Below are 18,345 nucleotides of genomic sequence, written 5' to 3'. Positions count from 1 at the left end.
TAAACCTGCTAATATCCGTTTCAAACTGTCGATTTACAGGCAGGATTTTAATTCATGGAAGTGTGAAGACGTGTGTTTTGATGGTTTTGGATGTAGTGTGCTGGTCGGACTGGGCATTTACAGCTGGAAGTATACATATACCCCAGTGCTCTGGATGTTTGATGATGTTCTGTATTCATCATGCTTCTGTCCTTGACTCATTTTACATTTAAAGGAAAAAAGTGACTTGAGCAAAAGTATGTCTCATTGACAGCCGTTCGTGTGCGAGTCTCACTATGCGTCTTTTATCTGTCCGGTCTTAATGTTTTTATGTCTTGAAATCCTGTTTAATCTGGAGTTGTGTTCTTTAAACTGGTCACTTGTTCATCCATCAGCATCTATCAAAAAAATCTGATGGTAGGTAGTTTTGTGTTGGTTTAAGATGGTCTACTAGTTTGCACTGGGTAGACCCTTATAAAAAAATTAAAAATTGTACATTTTGTAAATTGTAGTTACAATGGTTTTGATACAGTAACAAGTTTAACCGTGTTTTTTTTTATAGGAACATTGTGGCAATGTGCAAAAAAAACATGGTTATTACGCTTTACTATAATAACACCATGCATAGTTAAGAGAGGACTCCAGCATTTTTGTTGTAAAACGCATATACAGTAATTTAAGATTTTATTGTGTTTTTGAAAAGCAACATATTGTTTACTTGTATTTTACCTGCAGGTTTTCTTTAGCACGACAGGAATTCTAAAATGAAAAGGTAAAGCATGTACACTGAAGCCTCTATAGTGTACATCTATTGACATTTTCTCTTGCAGAGAGTGAAGTGTAAACATAGACCTGCTCACTCTGAGTGTAATACAGATTAATAGCGATGAAATCTAACCAATATGATCAATATTCTATGAAAACAAATGACATTGAATTGTTTTGCAGTTTGCTTGTTCCCTGAAAATGAACACTATGAATTACATTTGTTCATGAATATGAATATCTTCCGCAAGGTAATATAGTTCCCAACGTGGCGCATTAATACACTCGTGAGGAGCGGAATCGAGTTATAGCGTAATAAAATGATTATTTTTGCTATTTAAACCCATAGCTACATAATAAATCTAAATAAAGAATGAGTTATTAGTTTTCATCCGCCGGTTGACCTCACTTAGAAACGATATTGTTGCGATCTCTTAAACGGTTATTTAGACGCCACTTTTAGTCTATGGAGATAATAACTGTTAACGTTCTAAATATGATGGATAACGTGAACGCTGACTGATTTAGTTTTGATGAATATTATTAAGCAGAGGTGCTTCAGTCTGTCGAGCTCAGAGAGAGAGAGAGAGAGAGAGAGAGATGAGCGGTGAGGCGCGTGAGCTGCAATGTGCACGAGGAATAACTGCAGATTAAATCACATCTCTTTCAGGAATAAATCCTTCTGTGTTCTTCCTATTTCAGGAGGTTTACAGAGAATGTGTGTAAAAACTGCAGCTGAATAACAGTAAGTGACTTTATTTGGTTCTTTTTACCGTGTTGTCTATAGTTTACCTCACAGTACTGTACTCACTGCATTCACACCGGGGCAAGTTGTCACACGGAGATTTATATCAATAACTGCATTTGCTTGTTCTTTTCCACCAGTGGTTTTGTATGTAACTTAAAACTGCTGTAAATTATAAGATCTGCAACCTTAAAGTCCAACGTTTTTCTAGCTGTTGTGTGAATCGATTCAGGAAGACGAGAGTCAACTGTTTCCACAGCTAGAATATTTCATATAGTCATTTTATGCAATGTATTAGTTACAATTCCTTTTTTTAGGTTTCTTTTTTGTTATTTGACAAGGTCAACAAAGAAAGAGAACTCGAATTAAAGGAGAAAATAATGATTGAACAGTATATGGTCACTGGAGACAGTTGTTTGTACATTCATCCGTGTTTAGGATTCAATAGTTACACCAAACGAGTTATGTTTCTGTTTTTTGTTAATTCTATACAAAGTGTGACAACTTGCCCCACTCTCCGCTTCTACATATCACATAGGTTTCTTTTGTTTGTTTTTTATGTGAATCTGAAACAGTATGTGTTTGTACGGCTTAAAACACCATCAAACCTTATGATTATTGTTTCTTCTACTGTTTGAATCTAATAAAATGTGCCTTTCTGTAGTTAACACTAGGGATGGGCATTTTTCAATAATTTCATATTCGAATATATGTGCTCATAAAAAACGAATATTCGTTTATTTAAATTAAGTTAATAATGACCTAATTTGTTACGTTTTTATTTAATCACAATTTCACATCAAGCTTATAATTATCATTAAATATTCATAACGCATTAATATTGTAGGTATATAGGTTTTTTAATGTTGAAAAGATTAGCAACGTTGGAAATAAAAGAAAAAATATAAAGAACCACGTTTTAACACCAAATATTAGAATTATATTAATGAATTGTATCACATAATATCAGTAATAATTTAAGAAGGAAAAATGAGTTGAACGTTTCCTGTTTTTGAAAAATCCATTATTTTCATGTTTAAATGGAAAAAAACTGTTTTTGTTGTGGTTTCACACTTTCGGATCTTTACTATATTACAATATCATGTGTTTGTCTGTAAGACTCGTGTGTGTGTGTGTGTGTGTGTGCGTGCGTGCGTGTGTGCGTGTGCGCGTTCTCGTGGCCCTGATCAAATGTGCGGTCACCTAAAAACAAAACAAAGCCTCGTGACATTACGTGCAGACAACAGAGATTTGCGTGAAAAGCTTCTCATTTTCAATGCAGCAGCGCATCTGCATCTCACAATCACTGACACGATTCATATTGTCTGCTCACTGTTGTTGTGCGTGTGTTGTCCTGCATGCATATTAAAGAATTAAAGTCTACATATATGTGATAATCTGTTACATAAACCGCGTCAGTCAGGGCTAAAACATGCATAAACAACATCAGCCTTACAAAAGATAAAAGGTTCATGTTGTTCATTCTTTTCCTTGATGTTTCTTTGAAATACTCCTGACGACATTATTAGCTGTTTTTAAATCATACATTTTTTCTGCAAAATTTGCCACGCGACGGCTTCAAATCACAGACATCTCACGGAAACATGTGCTGCTCATCACCACATCCAAAAATCAGATGACACAACTTATTACAAATAAATATTAGAGCAACGGAAATATTGAAATGACATCCAAACTCATGTTTGATTAACCTTGCGTCACAATCATGAGAATTGATCATGTCTGATATACTTCAGTATATTTTGTAAAGCTACCGTAGAAATAAAACAAAATTGTCATTTGATAAAATAAACACGGTAGTTCTAGTGGTGGTGGATGATTTATTATGTGGAAGTGATGTTTTCATTGATATCTGTCCCTCTTCTGTCTCCTGTCAGGTGTCCAGAGAAGTGTGATAATGTCTTTTCTCAACGGGACCGAAGACAACATCTCCATCTCTGCCTGGACCCCGCAGTCATGGTCATCATCTGTTCTCTCTCCTTCCCCGTCTTCATTCGTCCCTCAGTCTAACTGCTCCGTGGCTTCATCTCCCTCGTCTCCGCCGTATAACTTCTACGCTGTGTTGTTGGTGTTGTTGATCTTCTGTGTGGTGTTTGGCAACGTGCTGGTGTGTGTGGCTGTGTCGAGAGAAAAAGCTCTGCAGACAACAACCAACTACCTCATCGTGTCTCTGGCTGTGTCTGATCTGCTTTTGGCCTCGCTGGTGATGCCCTGGGGCGTCTATCTGGAGGTCAGTCCACACTTCTGAGATCCGAATCCCGCGGTTTTATAATGCGTATATTAACACAGATCGTAATAGGTAGTTGTTTGTGTCAGGTTGTGGGTGAATGGAGGTTCAGTCGGATTCACTGTGATGTTCTGCTCACGCTGGATGTGATGATGTGCACCGCCAGCATCCTGAACTTATGTGCCATCAGCATTGACAGGTGACGCTTCTCAACTCATCCACATTACAGAATTATTCTCATTAACGCTCGTGCAGCGGTGTGAAATCCTGCAGGAGTTTCTCCTCGTTAAAAGCAGCGCTGGGAATGTGCTGGAAGATTGGGAGCTGCATCACGTCAGATAAACATGAATAACTGAGAAGCCGTTCGAACTGAGAGTCAGTCATGATTTCCCAATCTGGACATTTTTGTAGAAATTAAAGAGAAAAGTCATAAAAGAAATGTGAGTCATGGATTTGGCTTCTGATGGCTCTTCTCTATTCAAAGCCACTCTTTTCATTTCCAACCAATTCATTTCTCATATGAACAGAAATGACTTTTCATTCATTTCCAAATGCGGCTTGATTTTGACAGGTCACAATATTTCCACTTTCTAATGGATTGAATAGCGGGACTATCAACGGAAGAGATTCTTAGACAAACTCTGTGTTTTCTGGAAGGCTGATTGTGAAAAGTGTTACAGTAATAAGAGAGATTTGATTATACAGAAAGAAATGCACCTCACTGTTATAAAAGGCACTTCTGACTTAAATACAATGCCATTCGTTTTTGTTGTAATGTTAAAGTCACCATGAAACTAGTCTCAGCCTCAGACATCACGCCCACGTTCAAAGTCGTCATCTGATTGAATGAAACGGCTTCTGAAATTAGAAAAAACGTAGGGCGGGGCTTTATTTTGCCCTTCCCTTTTTGATCGGTTTGATGTAAGTGTGGCCTGGAGGGGAGGGCTAAAAATGTCTGGCCATTGGACAGTCAGTATAGTCCAACCTCTTTTTTGTTGCTGACGTCATGTGGTGAAGTGTTGTTGTTGAGAGGAGCTTCGTGTTTTTGATTAAAGATCACAAGTGCAAATGAATAAAAAAAACAAAAAAATGCACTAAGGATGTCTCCGATCCGAGTCATTTTATTTTGAGCATCTGCCGATCTGAGTCCCGATCTGATTTTCCTAGTGCTAGGTGCACGCTCCAGGTATATATTAAGGTTATTAAAACATGACTATTTAACAGTTCAGCGTGCTATAAATGATAGCCTAACATATTGTCGCAAACATAATGACAGAATTAGTCTTTTCGACTCATTGAAATAGCAGGATTAGATGAAACATTAAAACGGCACTCTTTATCAATGAAGTATGGTTGAAATACTTTTATTGCAGCTGGACAGGATCGAGTTTGTCCTCATGAGGAGACAGAATAACAGAGCTTCATTCAACACCGCCTCAAAACTAAAACACTCGACACATACTGCTAGTTCACTCTGTGGTACTCACATATATATCTTTGAAATGAAGAGAAAACAGCATCTGTGTCGTGTTATGCCGCTAATGCTTCTCATCTGTGTCATGAAGTTGATTGTAAAGCTCCGGCAGAGAGCGCTGTACGAAGGAAGAAATCAGACGCCAAACAAATGATCCAGCAAAATATAGCAGATCCCGATCAGGTTAAAAATGCCTTGATCAGCCCCCGATCTTTGCGATCGGCTCGGGATATCCCTACTGTGCACGGATAAATCATTTATAATAATCACTGCAACACTGTGTAAAACACTTTCATGGTGACTTTAAAGTATTTCTATAAGACCTGTATTTGGTTTTTATAAACCATCTTTTTATTAAACAATATATCTTAATGAACAAACTAATACCACAAAACATGTTTTTAAATGTAATATTTGTGTCATTCGAATATTTCTGTATTACAGATGAGGTGTAATGTGATGTGTTGTACACCTGCAGGTATACGGCTGTGGCCATGCCCTTACTGTACAACACACGGTACAGCTCCAGGAGACGAGTGGCGCTCATGATCGCTGTCGTCTGGTTCCTCTCATTTGCCATATCATGTCCACTGCTGTTCGGTCTCAATAACACAGGTACAACATTCATCTACGCACACGCACGCACACGCACGCATTCATCTACACGCACACACACACACACATTCATTCACCTCTCTCTCTCTCTCTCTCTCTCTCTCTACCCCTCTCAGCCAGTCAGGAAGGGAGAGATTGCAGTTTTGCTGATCCTGCATTCGTTATTTATTCATCCGTCGCATCATTTTACGTGCCCTTCATCGTGACACTGCTGGTGTATGCGCAGATCTGCATGGTTCTGCGCAGACGGGGCAGACGCACAGCGCCTTCACGCAGACACGGCCTTCATCCAGAAACCGGAGATGGACAGAGACGTGGCAAAGTACACACGTTTCCCTATGAGTTTATATCAAAGGTTTATCTGCTTAGAAACTAGAAATAGAATGTCTTTGATAAAGCAATCTGTTTTTCGTCTGCGTGTTTGTTTGTCAGAATAAGTGTACTCATCCCGAGGACGTCAAGTTGTGTACTGTAATTGTGAAGCCGCCTACAGATGCTCCACAGCGCAAGAAAGTGGTGAGAAACTCTTCATACTGACCTTCCTCTCTCTCAGACACATTTTCACGTCTTGCTGAAGGTAAACGGGTGCGAATCTGCGTCTCTGCTTTGCAGACGTTGGCGGCAGAGGCGCTGGTTCATCCTCTGGAGGTGGAGCCTGTGTGTTTTCTGAGTCGGGAGAGAGAGCAGACGCAGCTGCCGGGACGAGCCAAAATCTCTCTCTCGGTGTGTGTAGCGCCCAGCCCAACCCGCCCCCGCTCCACGCGCTCGGCCCCGGACCCTCGCAGGACCTCCCTGCAGGAGAACGTGCGCGGACGGCACGGGTGGAGAGAGCAACATGCGGAAAGAGAGAAAGCAGCCACAGCCAAAGAGAGAGCGAGAGGAAGATTATCACAGCAGAAAGAGAGAAAAGCCACTCAGATGCTGGCTATTGTTTTAGGTGAGAGAGAAAAAAATCATCATTTCCAGATGTGTTGTGGTCATTCTAGTCCAGTGTTTGTTGAATTTCAACAAAATCAAACCTCAGGAGTGACATAAAGTCATCCAACAGCCATGTGACACATGAAAACTGTGATCAAAATCCAGATTATCACATCAAATAATCATTTCTGAACTTTTCCTAAAGCATGAAGAAATATGACTGTGTTGTGTTGCTTAAAAGTGAATCTGAACTTGTTTTCTGGGCAGTATTTGAGGCCTGAAAAAATACACCTCATTATGTATTATCACAATATTTTGATTTGAAATTTGGCAGAAATGTTGTTAGTTGTTCACAGAATAAGCAAAAATGATCGTTTTAGCTAAACGCACACCTAGAATTTTAAAATACGAAAAACAGATCTGTTTTCCGCAGCTGTTTGTTTACATTTGTTTTGTAGAGCGCTTTCCATCACTATGATCATTTAGCTAAGAATCAGATGCACATGAGCACAGATGGTACATGTGTCTGATGCATGTTTGTGTGTCTGCAGGCGTGTTCATCATCTGCTGGCTGCCGTTTTTTCTGACGCACGTGTTGAAGGCTCACTGCGGCACCTGCTGCATCTCTCCGTCTCTCTACAGCGCCGTCACCTGGCTGGGTTACCTGAACAGTGCCGTCAACCCCGTCATCTACACAACGTTCAACATCGAGTTCCGCAAGGCCTTCATTAAAATCCTGCACTGCTGACAGAGAACTCCATGAGAATCACATCCACAAACAGCAAACTGAAGATACGCTGTTGAAATTGATCACATTCGACTCTTTTCTTACGATCAGCTCTGATGTTTTCTTATGGTGCTGTCAAAGGAAAAGTGTCTGTTGAGGTGCACTCTACCTTTTACTCTTACTTTACACTACATGTAAGAACTCTGTGAAATGGTTTTATACGTCTTTGTCTTTTCTTCTGAACTGCTCGAGCACGCTGTAATGTGCACAATGCCGTAAATAACACGAGACGAAAGGAGCGCACATAAACAACAACACACAATAAATGCTGTCTAAAGAATCCCAAGGTGTCCGCGGGGTCTTAAACAAGTTGATAAATAAATGTATCGAAAATTGAGACCCTTAAAAAGTCCTAAATGGCATTTTCCAAGGTATTAAATATTGTATCATCTTTTCATATTTGTCCTAAGAGGTCATGTGCTAAAGTCTGCCGTAGGTGAATAGTGGGCGGTCCATTTACAGCCGGTTGTTAAACAACATGCTTGACCGATGGAGAAATGCAAATGTTTGGAGGATAAAGAGTTGTAACCGTCTCTGAGGTGAACTGCTGTGTGTGTCGGAAGGCCTCGTTTCTCTTTCTGATAAACCTTGCATTGGGTTAGTCGCTGGATTCATTCTCTGGTGCTTCATTCCCACCCTTCTGAAGGATGGGGCAGTAATGAGGAGTTACTAAACAAACGAAGACTGTTTAGTTGTGCTATCTTACAGTCAGTATATAGCAAATCTAAGTTAAAGTGTCGCCAATGTACGATTCAAACATGAAGTGGTTATGATGTCTTAAAAAGTATTACATTTAGCTCCTTGATTTCTGTATATACCATTTCAATACATTCATACATGACAGTTTTTCATTACCTGCAGGTGATTTGTATGTTCGTCATGGTATATTCATCATTTTTCAATGCTTTGTCCACCGTCTTGGATGGATTTTTGAGATCACAGATGAGATTCCTTTAGTTTTTCCATAGACATCAGTGAGAGCAAATGAGTCTCATCTGCATCTCGAAAATTTCTCCTGAGAAAAAGAGTCCGAAATGTGACGAATGTTTGAGAAGAGATGTGTGTGTCAAACTGAGAAATCCATCATCTTCATATTGTCTAAGAATCTGCCCGAAAGAAGTCTCTGAAAACAACATGATGAACATTCATACTCTCTTCAAAAGGTTCTTTGATGGCATAGAAGAACCAGAACCTTTTGGTTCCATAAAGAACCTTTAACGTCTGAAGGTTTCTGTTTCCAAAAAGGTTCTTTGTGGCGAAAAAAGGTTCTTCGGATTATAAAAAAGTAAGAAAGAGCTGGTTCTTGACTGAATGGTTCTTTGTGGAACCCAAAAGGGTTCTTCTATGGCTGTGAACAACCTTTTGAGCACCTTTATTTTGAAGAGTGTACCGTTTGTAAAATCTTGGAAGTTTAAAACCATCACGTAAAGTAAAGGATGTGAAAACCTCAGGTAAAAATAAACTGTTCTGTTGTGTTTCTCTTCAGATGAATGTGAGATTGTGTTAATGTCACGACGACACGCCTGAGACACAATGTGACCCTGTAATGTGATCGGCAGGTAAATGCTCTCCTGAGGTGAAACAGGATTCACGTCCACACTTTTTCCATCACATTTGTTCTGTCTTTGTTTTAATACGATAGTGAATCTAGACATAAGATGTAAGTGATGACAGCTGTGATCATGTGAAGGCACATGCTGAGTCACTGGGACCGGACGGCTGTATATTTCACTCAACTCTGACCCTGTCTAACAATAATCTGCATGCATTTTTCATCAGCCATGAGCTGCTATCTGTTACAGCCGATCTGCTGCACGCTCTTCATACAGCTCGATGCTGTTCTTCTGTTGACGTGCTTTTACATTTCCATTCCTGCTTGCCGTCCAGACCTCCGTTATACCGTCCTCTCATGTCGTCTGAACCAGAGACGATGACCTCGTGTCTTTAAACACACGCTCGGATGACACCGCTGATCATGGCGTTTGCACAGGTGAGAATAAAACCTTCTGTGACATTCATCATTTTCAAGAATGTTCTGCTCTGAAAACACCTCCACAGAAGATTTCAGCTTCAAGTATGTCAAATGTATATTTAAGGCGCTGTAACCGGTCACTAGTAGGTTAGCATTGTGACAAATATTTGAAAACAAACATACAGCATGTCATCTCGCAATTTACAGTAGGACGGCATGTGAGGGATAATCCACGGCTATCCGTGCTATAAACGAATTAATACACCACGTGGAGGCCAAGAACCACCAGGTGCATTAAACTCCTTTAAACTCCTTTAAACTCCACGGCTAGCCGTGGATTATCACGCTTATACCATATGCCAACCATATATTATTGATGTTTTTGATCAGACGGGTGAAAATGACAGTTCATTTCGTCAGTTAGGTTCAAATGTTGATCAAACTGACAGGAGCTACCCGTGGATTAAAGGGTTTTAATGCACACCTTCCAGCCAATCAGAATCCAGTACTCAAACAGACCATGGTATAATTGCTTTTGTTGACCCTACAGGTCGGAGTAAAGAATGCAAATATCAGCGGTGTGGTACAAAATGGACAAAACACTCAAACATGTGAAGTATTTATTCGTAAAATGATCTGGGTGAGATGTGGCATGTTCTCCGAGCAGTGTTTTATGATGCTTTAATGGCCATCTTTTGGTTTCATTAATAGAAGAAGAAATGGATTGAGAATAAATCAGTGTCGTTGAGAATAAATCAGTGTCGTTTTCGATGTGTTTCCACAAAAGAACTCCAGCGAAGGATGAGAGTGAGTCATTTAGCAGACGCTTTTATCCAAAGCGACCTACAGATGAGGGAAACAATGGAAGCAATTGGAACAACACAAGGACAACAAAAAGCATAAGTGCAGTAAAACTGGTCTCATGTATATACACTCACCTAAAGGATTATTAGGAACACCATACTAATACGGTGTTTGACCCCCTTTCGCCTTCAGAACTGCCTTAATTCTACGTGGCATTGATTCAACAAGGTGCTGAAAGCATTCTTTAGAAATGTTGGCCCATATTGATAGGATAGCATCTTGCAGTTGATGGAGATTTGTGGGATGCACATCCAGGGCACGAAGCTCCCGTTCCACCACATCCCAAAGATGTTCTATCGGGTTGAGATCTGGTGACTGTGGGGGCCATTCTAGTACAGTGAACTCATTGTCATGTTCAAGAAACCAATTTGAAATGATTCGAGCTTTGTGACATGGTGCATTATCCTGCTGGAAGTAGCCATTAGAGGATGGGTACATGGTGGTCATAAAGGGATGGACATGGTCAGAAACAATGCTCAGGTAGGCCGTGGCATTTAAACGATGCCCAATTGGCACTAAGGGGCCTAAAGTGTGCCAAGAAAACATCCCCCACACCATTACACCACCACCACCAGCCTGCACAGTGGTAACAAGGCATGATGGATCCATGTTCTCATTCTGTTTACGCCAAATTCTGACTCTACCATTTGAATGTCTCAACAGAAATCGAGACTCATCAGACCAGGCAACATTTTTCCAGTCTTCAACTGTCCAATTTTGGTGAGCTCGTGCAAATTGTAGCCTCTTTTTCCTATTTGTAGTGGAGATGAGTGGTACCCGGTGGGGTCTTCTGCTGTTGTAGCCCATCTGCCTCAAGGTTGTGCGTGTTGTGGCTTCACAAATGCTTTGCTGCATACCTCGGTTGTAACGAGTGGTTATTTCAGTCAAAGTTGCTCTTCTATCAGCTTGAATCAGTCGGCCCATTCTCCTCTGACCTCTAGCATCAACAAGGCATTTTCGCCCACAGGACTGCCGCATACTGGATGTTTTTCCCTTTTCACACCATTCTTTGTAAACCCTAGAAATGGTTGTGCGTGAAAATCCCAGTAACTGAGCAGATTGTGAAATACTCAGACCGGCCCGTCTGGCACCAACAACCATGCCACGCTCAAAATTGCTTAAATCACCTTTCTTTCCCATTCTGACATTCAGTTTGGAGTTCAGGAGATTGTCTTGACCAGGACCACACCCCTAAATGCATTGAAGCAACTGCCATGTGATTGGTTGATTAGATAATTGCATTAATGAGAAATTGAACAGGTGTTCCTAATAATCCTTTAGGTGAGTGTATATACAGAGCTAAGGTTTTTATATGTTTTCTTTTTGTAGAAAGAGAGTGAATCTCTGAAGAGCTTTCCGTCATGTCTTCAGACCATTCCTTCACGCGTGGCATTAAATCCAGCGCCCGCTGCCGCTCTGCTCTCCGCTTCAGTAACACCAGCCACCCGTTCATCTGGAATCACACATGTGACAGACGGAGGTCTTCCGCCTACACCTCTCTCTCTTCATCTCTCCTCCAACACACTCCTGGCTCCTGTCTGTCTCCAGCTGTACACGTTATCTGTGATCATGTCACATCTTCCCATGAGTCCTGCTCGAGACCCCTCCACTGACTCCAAGACCTCCTCGAAACACGAAGAACTCAATCTACAGGACGGTGACGTCACTGTTAACATCTCCGCTGATGACACAGGTGCACTGAGTCCAAATCTTACAGTGGAACACATACATAGAAGTAAATAATGATCTGTTTTGAAATATCAAACCATCATGTGCGTAACACACAGAACGAGCAGCAGAGGATCTTCATCACTTCAATGTTTGATCAAATGTTGTTTCCAATAAAGTTGTTTGAATCACACGTGTTGGTGTGTGATGGTTTCTTGTGTTCTGTGTTTGTCACAGATGTCTCTGGGTTGAGATTCTGGCCATCATGTCCGTCACGGCTGGCCTTCATAACAGCCCTCATACCCGCAGTCGTCATCCTCACCGTCTGTATCGCCATCACAGGTACACAACACACCTGAAAACAACGATGAAGCTTTCTGATGTGTAACTCAACGCTTTTCTTCATCAGTGAAGTTTGTGTGTTTCCCGGATCACTCACGAGACGTTTACACCAGCGCTGAGAACTGCAGCATCACACAGACGCCCTTCTTCTCAGTCAAATCTCCGTCTGATCTCAGCGTCAACATCACCTCAGGTACAGTCAGCCTATCAGAGCAGAGATCTGCCGTCACATGTTTGGTCATCACTCACACGTCTTCATCTGACTTTCTTTAGTAAAAAACGTTATTGCTCAGATGTTTCTCTCTCATGCATAGTAGCTCAGGAGATGTGATGGAGTTCAGAGTTAGTCTTGGATATTTCTCTTAAAAACAATGCACATTGTGAAACGCGCTATATAAATCAAACTGAACTGAAATAATTGAGAAATAATTCAAGAGACGTCATCTGTGAATTGTCTTTCTTCTGGGATGAGACAGAATGTGTGAAGTCCTCCTGTCATACATGTAGATTCTTACTGTCAACATGTAAAAACCATCAGAAACGTTATTACTCACGCATGATCTTTTCAAACATTCACCCTGATAGCACACATACATCTGCTTTACGTGTATTTGACGTCTGCATTTACATCTTCAAGACATCTACAATACATCGTTTGCTCATCTGCAATACGTCTCGGAGATGTCTGCTGTCAGACGTCATATAGACATCTAGAAGATGTCTGTAAGATGTTTATGATTTAGAATGGATGTACAACAGCTCTTTCTAAGATGTTTAGCAGATGTTTTTAAGCAGCAGATCTCCAGATCTTTAGCAGACGTATTACAGACGTTCAGACGTCTCCGAGACGTATTGCAGATGAGCAAACTATGTATTGCAGATGTCTTACAGATGTAAATGCAGACGTCAAATAGACGTAAACCAGATGGATTGTGCTATCTGGGCATCGTGCTTCCGTGAAATGACTGAAAACAGAATTTGAACATGAAGCTGTCACGTCTGCTGCTCTCATGTTTCTCAGATTGCTCCTCATCGACGAGCGGCGGGTCTCGTGAGTCACGTATTGTTGGTGGCACAGAGGCGCTGAGGGATCAGTGGGGGTGGCAGACCAGTTTACATTGGCAGGGTAAACACGTGTGTGGAGGAGCTATCGTCACCTCCCGATGGGTCATCACAGCCGCTCATTGCTTTATACAGTGAGTAGAAACGGTCCAGGAAGATCTCTGATTGATGATTGGATGAGCTGCATTTCAAGCCCTTAAAGGGACAGTTCACCCAAAAATGAAAATTCTGTCATCATTTACTCACCCTCAGATTGTTCCAAACCTGTATACATGTCTTGGGTCTGCTGAACACAAAGGAAACAGTAAGCAAACAGATCTCATCCCTCATTTACTGCCATAGTAGGGAAATAAATACCATGGGTGTCAATGGGTGATGAGATCTGTTTGTCTTTCTTTCAAACTGTATACAGTACACACACACACACACACACACAAACCACACTTTGACATCTATACTAACACACAAACACAGTTATGGCTGTATCTTTTGTTCGGTTTGCCCGCCGTGCTGTACAATTCAGCAGAAACAGAAAAACTGAAATGCTCCATAGACTAAAATGGAGAAAATAGCATAAGCAAAAAGTAAACAGTACACATTTGAAAACGTAGAATTTTCTTCAAATGTATTCATGTTTGGTCATTTTGAAGCCTTTGCCAACATAATCAAAGGATTTGTATATGGAATGTGTGATTTATGCTTGCGTGTTAAAAATGTGTCGTTTTAATGGGTTTCAATGAGGATGTTTTTGTCCAAATGGCCCTGAGTGTAACAATTGTTTGTACCTAGTTTAAAAATCATTTATGAACGCAAAATAGAGCTAAATATTAAAATTCCAATAGACATGCACACCTTTTGCAAAATGTATGATGTTTGCATAAACACAGCCAAAACGACAAAGGAAACCAAATTGAAATGGACAAAAATGTCCAAGAGAGCGCATAAGGGTTAAGACGGTTATTAATATCATGATTATTGTGACACATCCCTCGGCTGTTGTTTGTTGTCATGTGACAGATACAACATGATGGAGGAGTCTGACTGGGTGGTGGTGATTGATACTGTGAGCGTGTCTGATCCATCTCAAGGCAAGCGCTATAACACATTAGAGATACACCCTCACCCTAAATTCTCTGAGGACACCAACGACTACGACCTGTGTCTGCTGCGCACGCAGTCTGCCATGATGATGGGAGGTACAGAAGAGGAATCTTTTCTTCAAACATTATCCATTGATTCTAGACTGTTCAGAATTCTGTAGACAGAATTCTGACTGTTGAACTGCAACAGTTTTAAACTTTCTGTATTGTGTGTTTGTTGTCTATAAGTTGAGCATGAACGAAGAATGGACAATCGGTCCTGACTGATATTGTCATTACCATCACAACACGTTTTGCAGAAATCGTAAAAGAAAGTTCTAAACGGAACTATTGAAAAACAATCATCTGCACATCTGCATTCATTTCTTTAAAGTGATTTATTGAAGCACTTCATTTAAAATGCAAGCAGATGTGTTGTGTGTTGTTTAGACAATGTGAGACCCGTGTGTTTACCTCGTCTGAGAGATTCCTTTCCACCCGGATCCTCGTGTTGGGTCACAGGTTGGGGTTACACACGTGAAGGAGGTGAGCACACATCATTACACACCCCTGAGACTCAGATACAGTTGATCAATCCAGCGCTGTTCTCCAACAGGTTCTCTGTCATCACACCTGAGGCAGGCTCTCGTTGAGGTCATCGATCAGCCATTGTGCTCGCAGCCATTCGTCTATGGATCCCTACTCACTCCCAGAATGCTTTGTGCAGGTGTGATGGAGGGAGGAGTGGACTCGTGTCAGGTAAACATCTTCATTTGTGTTCGGGGTTGACCCGGCCTCATCGTTGTTGTATATGAGTTTGTAACAGCACATCAGGACGGCTGACGTTTGGATGATGATGATGATGATGATGATGATGTGGTGGTTGTGCGTCAGGGTGACAGCGGCGGTCCTCTGGTGTGTAAAACTGAAGCAGGTGACTGGAGGTTGGCTGGTGTGGTGAGCTGGGGTGAAGGTTGTGGAAGACGCAACAAACCGGGCGTCTACACCCGAGTCACTCAACTTCTGCAATGGCTAGATCTTTATGTCAATGTATGGGTGCAATAAAACATAACTATGAAAAACTAAAGCAGTTTTATCCAAAATAAAAGAATGACTTTATAGATGAAATATATGGAGCGATTTTAGACTCATAAACTATTCACTCATAAAACACCACGTACACTTGCATAAAACCTAAATCACGTACACGAATTATATCTATACATTCACAAAAAACAATTCACGTGCGTAAAATAAAATGATATTCTCATAAAATACGTTTCACAAACGCTAAATACAATTCACAGACGTACAACTGTGCGCAAATATTTCTAAAGTTTAAAATGCACAAGTTTATCATGGAATGTGAATGTGCAAATCGCGTGTGTATCGCCTTGGATTTGTGTGTGTGTGTATTTTGAGACACTTGTCCCTCCCACTTGAGTCGTCATCCTGTTTAGCCAATTAGATTCAATCTTTTTTGTGCACAGTTGTACGTCTGTGACTTATATTTAGCATTTGTGAAACGTATTTTATGAGAAAATATTTTTTTGAATTAGGTTTTATGCATGTGAAACTGGCTACGCAAGTGTACATCGTGTTTTATGTGTGAATAGTTGATGAGACTAAAATCACTCCATAATATGAACACACATTTTCATATTAGCATTTTTCTTGTTTTAAATGCATATCCATGTCCATTAACATTTATGATATTTTTTATTACAGGAAGACAGTGAATTCTCATCGACTACTTCACAAGATAACACATTCTGAAAAACAATTAGTATTTTTATTATTTTTAATGATAACGGTTTAAACTTTTTTATTGTGTGTCTGTCCTCTATTGAATAAGAAATAAAAAAAATGGTCAGTCAGTCCTGAGCGGTGTAGTTCATATGTTTATCATGAAGTCAGAAGAATAGGGTTTGTAGTGAGAAAAAAATGATTTTTCTACTTAAAATGGAACGAGAATGCCTTATTCCAGTGGTTCTCAATAGGGGGCCTCAAGGTGACCGGTATATTTTAAAATGAGACAAAATTAGTAGTAGTAGTTTATTCAACAAACACCACAATGGTTGCAGGCTTTCCTTTTAAAAGGGCTTTGGCGCAACTTTGCAACAGAAGTTTACGTTTCCGGTCTGTCGCATTCGCATGGTTGTTGCTAGAAGGGTTACAGCTACGGCCGAGTGATGCAAAATCTCGCATTTAATTACAATAAATTACATTAGCTAACGCCTACCCTAAACCTAACCTTACAATAATAATAATAAATAAATATGAATCAACTGTTTTTTCAGCGTGACAAAAATGATGCGGTATTGTAGTGCGCATTCTAGTCAAAACCCATTCGCATGAGTATGAATGGCAGTCATGAATGCAGCGCGTGACCGCGGCTTTATTCGGTCAATCTCATGAATATTAAGTAGAGAGTGCCGTGTAGTCCAATGACGTTATCCAAAACCCGCCCAATTCTCGTTGATCAACTGCGCATGCGCTCTCACGTCTGTTCCGTGGTGTCCAGAAGCACCTTAAATCATTCATAAACAAAACAATCATTCCTGGGATCTATATAGGCCTACATGGTAACATTTATATACATAGTAGCTCTATATAAAGCTGTTGCATATGTCACATCTGACAGAAGCGCGCGCGCTTTCAGCAAGAATCACGGAAGAAGGGGCGTTGTGTAAATACAGTTTTACTGCTCGCTAGAGATCAGATCAGATCAGATCTGAGACTGTCGTCAGTCCGGTTTGAGGTGGAGACGGAGTTGAGTTTAACGCGTAAAATGATCGCGTGTGTGCTGTTAAACAGACTGAGATCCGCAGCAGCTGTGAGCTGCAAACTGACGCGCACTGATCGCGTCCGACGCGTCGCGTCCTTTCAGCGTTCAGCGCGATTTTACAGTGCGTTCATGGCGTCTACAGCTCCGATCTTCAGACAGGTGAGATTATAACACACATTTGAAGCTTTCTCTCCAAACATTTACATTGAACATTAATTTAGCCGTTTAAGTGACTGTTTGCGTGTGTTTTTGTGTATCCGAAGTGTTGCAACAGGAAGTAAATGCAGAAAATTGTAACTAATATGAGGCAGGCATACATGAACAGATGTGATGTTCGATACGTTGCATAGAAGCAAAGTCACAAAATGAAAAATATATGAAGAGTTTGGTTCCAAAATGAGGTAATCAAAACAAACCAACTGCACTTTGATTGATATTAATTGGAATACATAATAAAAGCATGATTTTTGAACAATGTTACAAACGGAGTTATCTCATTTTAGAACCAAACTCTTCATATGTTTCCTGAAGCAAACGCACACTGTTACAGTTTAGGTTTGTTTTCTGTTGTTCTTTGTAACAACATGCGTGAAGTAAATAAACATTCAAGAAGTTTTTACAAACGAATAAAATGGTTGAAAAGACAAATAAATGAAATAACAGTAAAGTGCAGTTGTTTTGATTAATGTCAACCAGAGTAGAGTTTCTTTTCCAGAAGATGTATGCGTTTGCATGTCAAATGCTTTTGCACACATGATATCAATTATCAAAGCAACTGTCTACATGTCTGTACAACATCTGAGTATTTGAACACCAAAACCTTTTCTGCTGCTCAGATTCAACTAACAGCAGTTTATCACAGATTCTGTCACTTATTGATTTTTATGGCTGTAGAATCTGCTGTCAAAGTGTGCGATGTGGTTGATGTTTTTACTGTAGTAACAGGTGTTCTTTTAAATCATAGTTGTGTGTATGAATGGAAGGCAGTTCAGCTGTGACTCTCTCTCTCTCTCTCTCTCTCTCTCTCTCTCTCTCTCTC

At 40.5% G+C, this 18,345-nt stretch overlaps 3 protein-coding genes across 3 annotated transcripts in view; all 3 read left to right on the top strand.

Moving 5' to 3' along the window:
- Window positions 1-114: 114 nt before the first annotated feature.
- drd2l (dopamine receptor D2 like) lies at window positions 115-8,656 on the top strand. The gene is made up of 9 exons (XM_057340468.1): window positions 115-751; window positions 1,447-1,489; window positions 3,388-3,740; window positions 3,827-3,936; window positions 5,690-5,826; window positions 5,943-6,148; window positions 6,259-6,342; window positions 6,439-6,763; window positions 7,296-8,656. Exons 3-9 carry the CDS (start codon window positions 3,408-3,410, stop codon window positions 7,490-7,492), a joined length of 1,392 nt encoding a protein of 463 aa, XP_057196451.1. The 5' UTR covers window positions 115-751; window positions 1,447-1,489; window positions 3,388-3,407; the 3' UTR covers window positions 7,493-8,656.
- An 850-nt stretch (window positions 8,657-9,506) lies between these two features.
- Window positions 9,507-16,294, top strand: LOC130557691 (transmembrane protease serine 6-like). The gene is made up of 10 exons (XM_057339681.1): window positions 9,507-9,521; window positions 11,697-12,060; window positions 12,273-12,377; window positions 12,445-12,570; window positions 13,399-13,573; window positions 14,457-14,635; window positions 14,969-15,064; window positions 15,135-15,277; window positions 15,365-15,568; window positions 16,247-16,294. Exons 1-10 carry the CDS (start codon window positions 9,507-9,509, stop codon window positions 16,292-16,294), a joined length of 1,455 nt encoding a protein of 484 aa, XP_057195664.1.
- A 731-nt stretch (window positions 16,295-17,025) lies between these two features.
- The window catches only part of ethe1 (ETHE1 persulfide dioxygenase), a 6,434-nt gene continuing 5,114 nt past the window's right edge, over window positions 17,026-18,345 (top strand). Inside the window, exon 1 of the mRNA XM_057341001.1 lies at window positions 17,026-17,465. Coding sequence (XP_057196984.1) covers window positions 17,310-17,465 — 156 coding nt within the window. The 5' untranslated portion in view covers window positions 17,026-17,309. The remainder of the gene's footprint in view (window positions 17,466-18,345) is intronic.

This window comes from Triplophysa rosa, linkage group LG8 (assembly GCF_024868665.1).
Source record: "Triplophysa rosa linkage group LG8, Trosa_1v2, whole genome shotgun sequence".
Lineage (NCBI taxonomy): Eukaryota > Metazoa > Chordata > Actinopteri > Cypriniformes > Nemacheilidae > Triplophysa > Triplophysa rosa.
The sequence above is the reverse complement of the archived record's forward strand: the minus strand, read 5'-3'. Positions and strand labels throughout refer to the sequence as shown.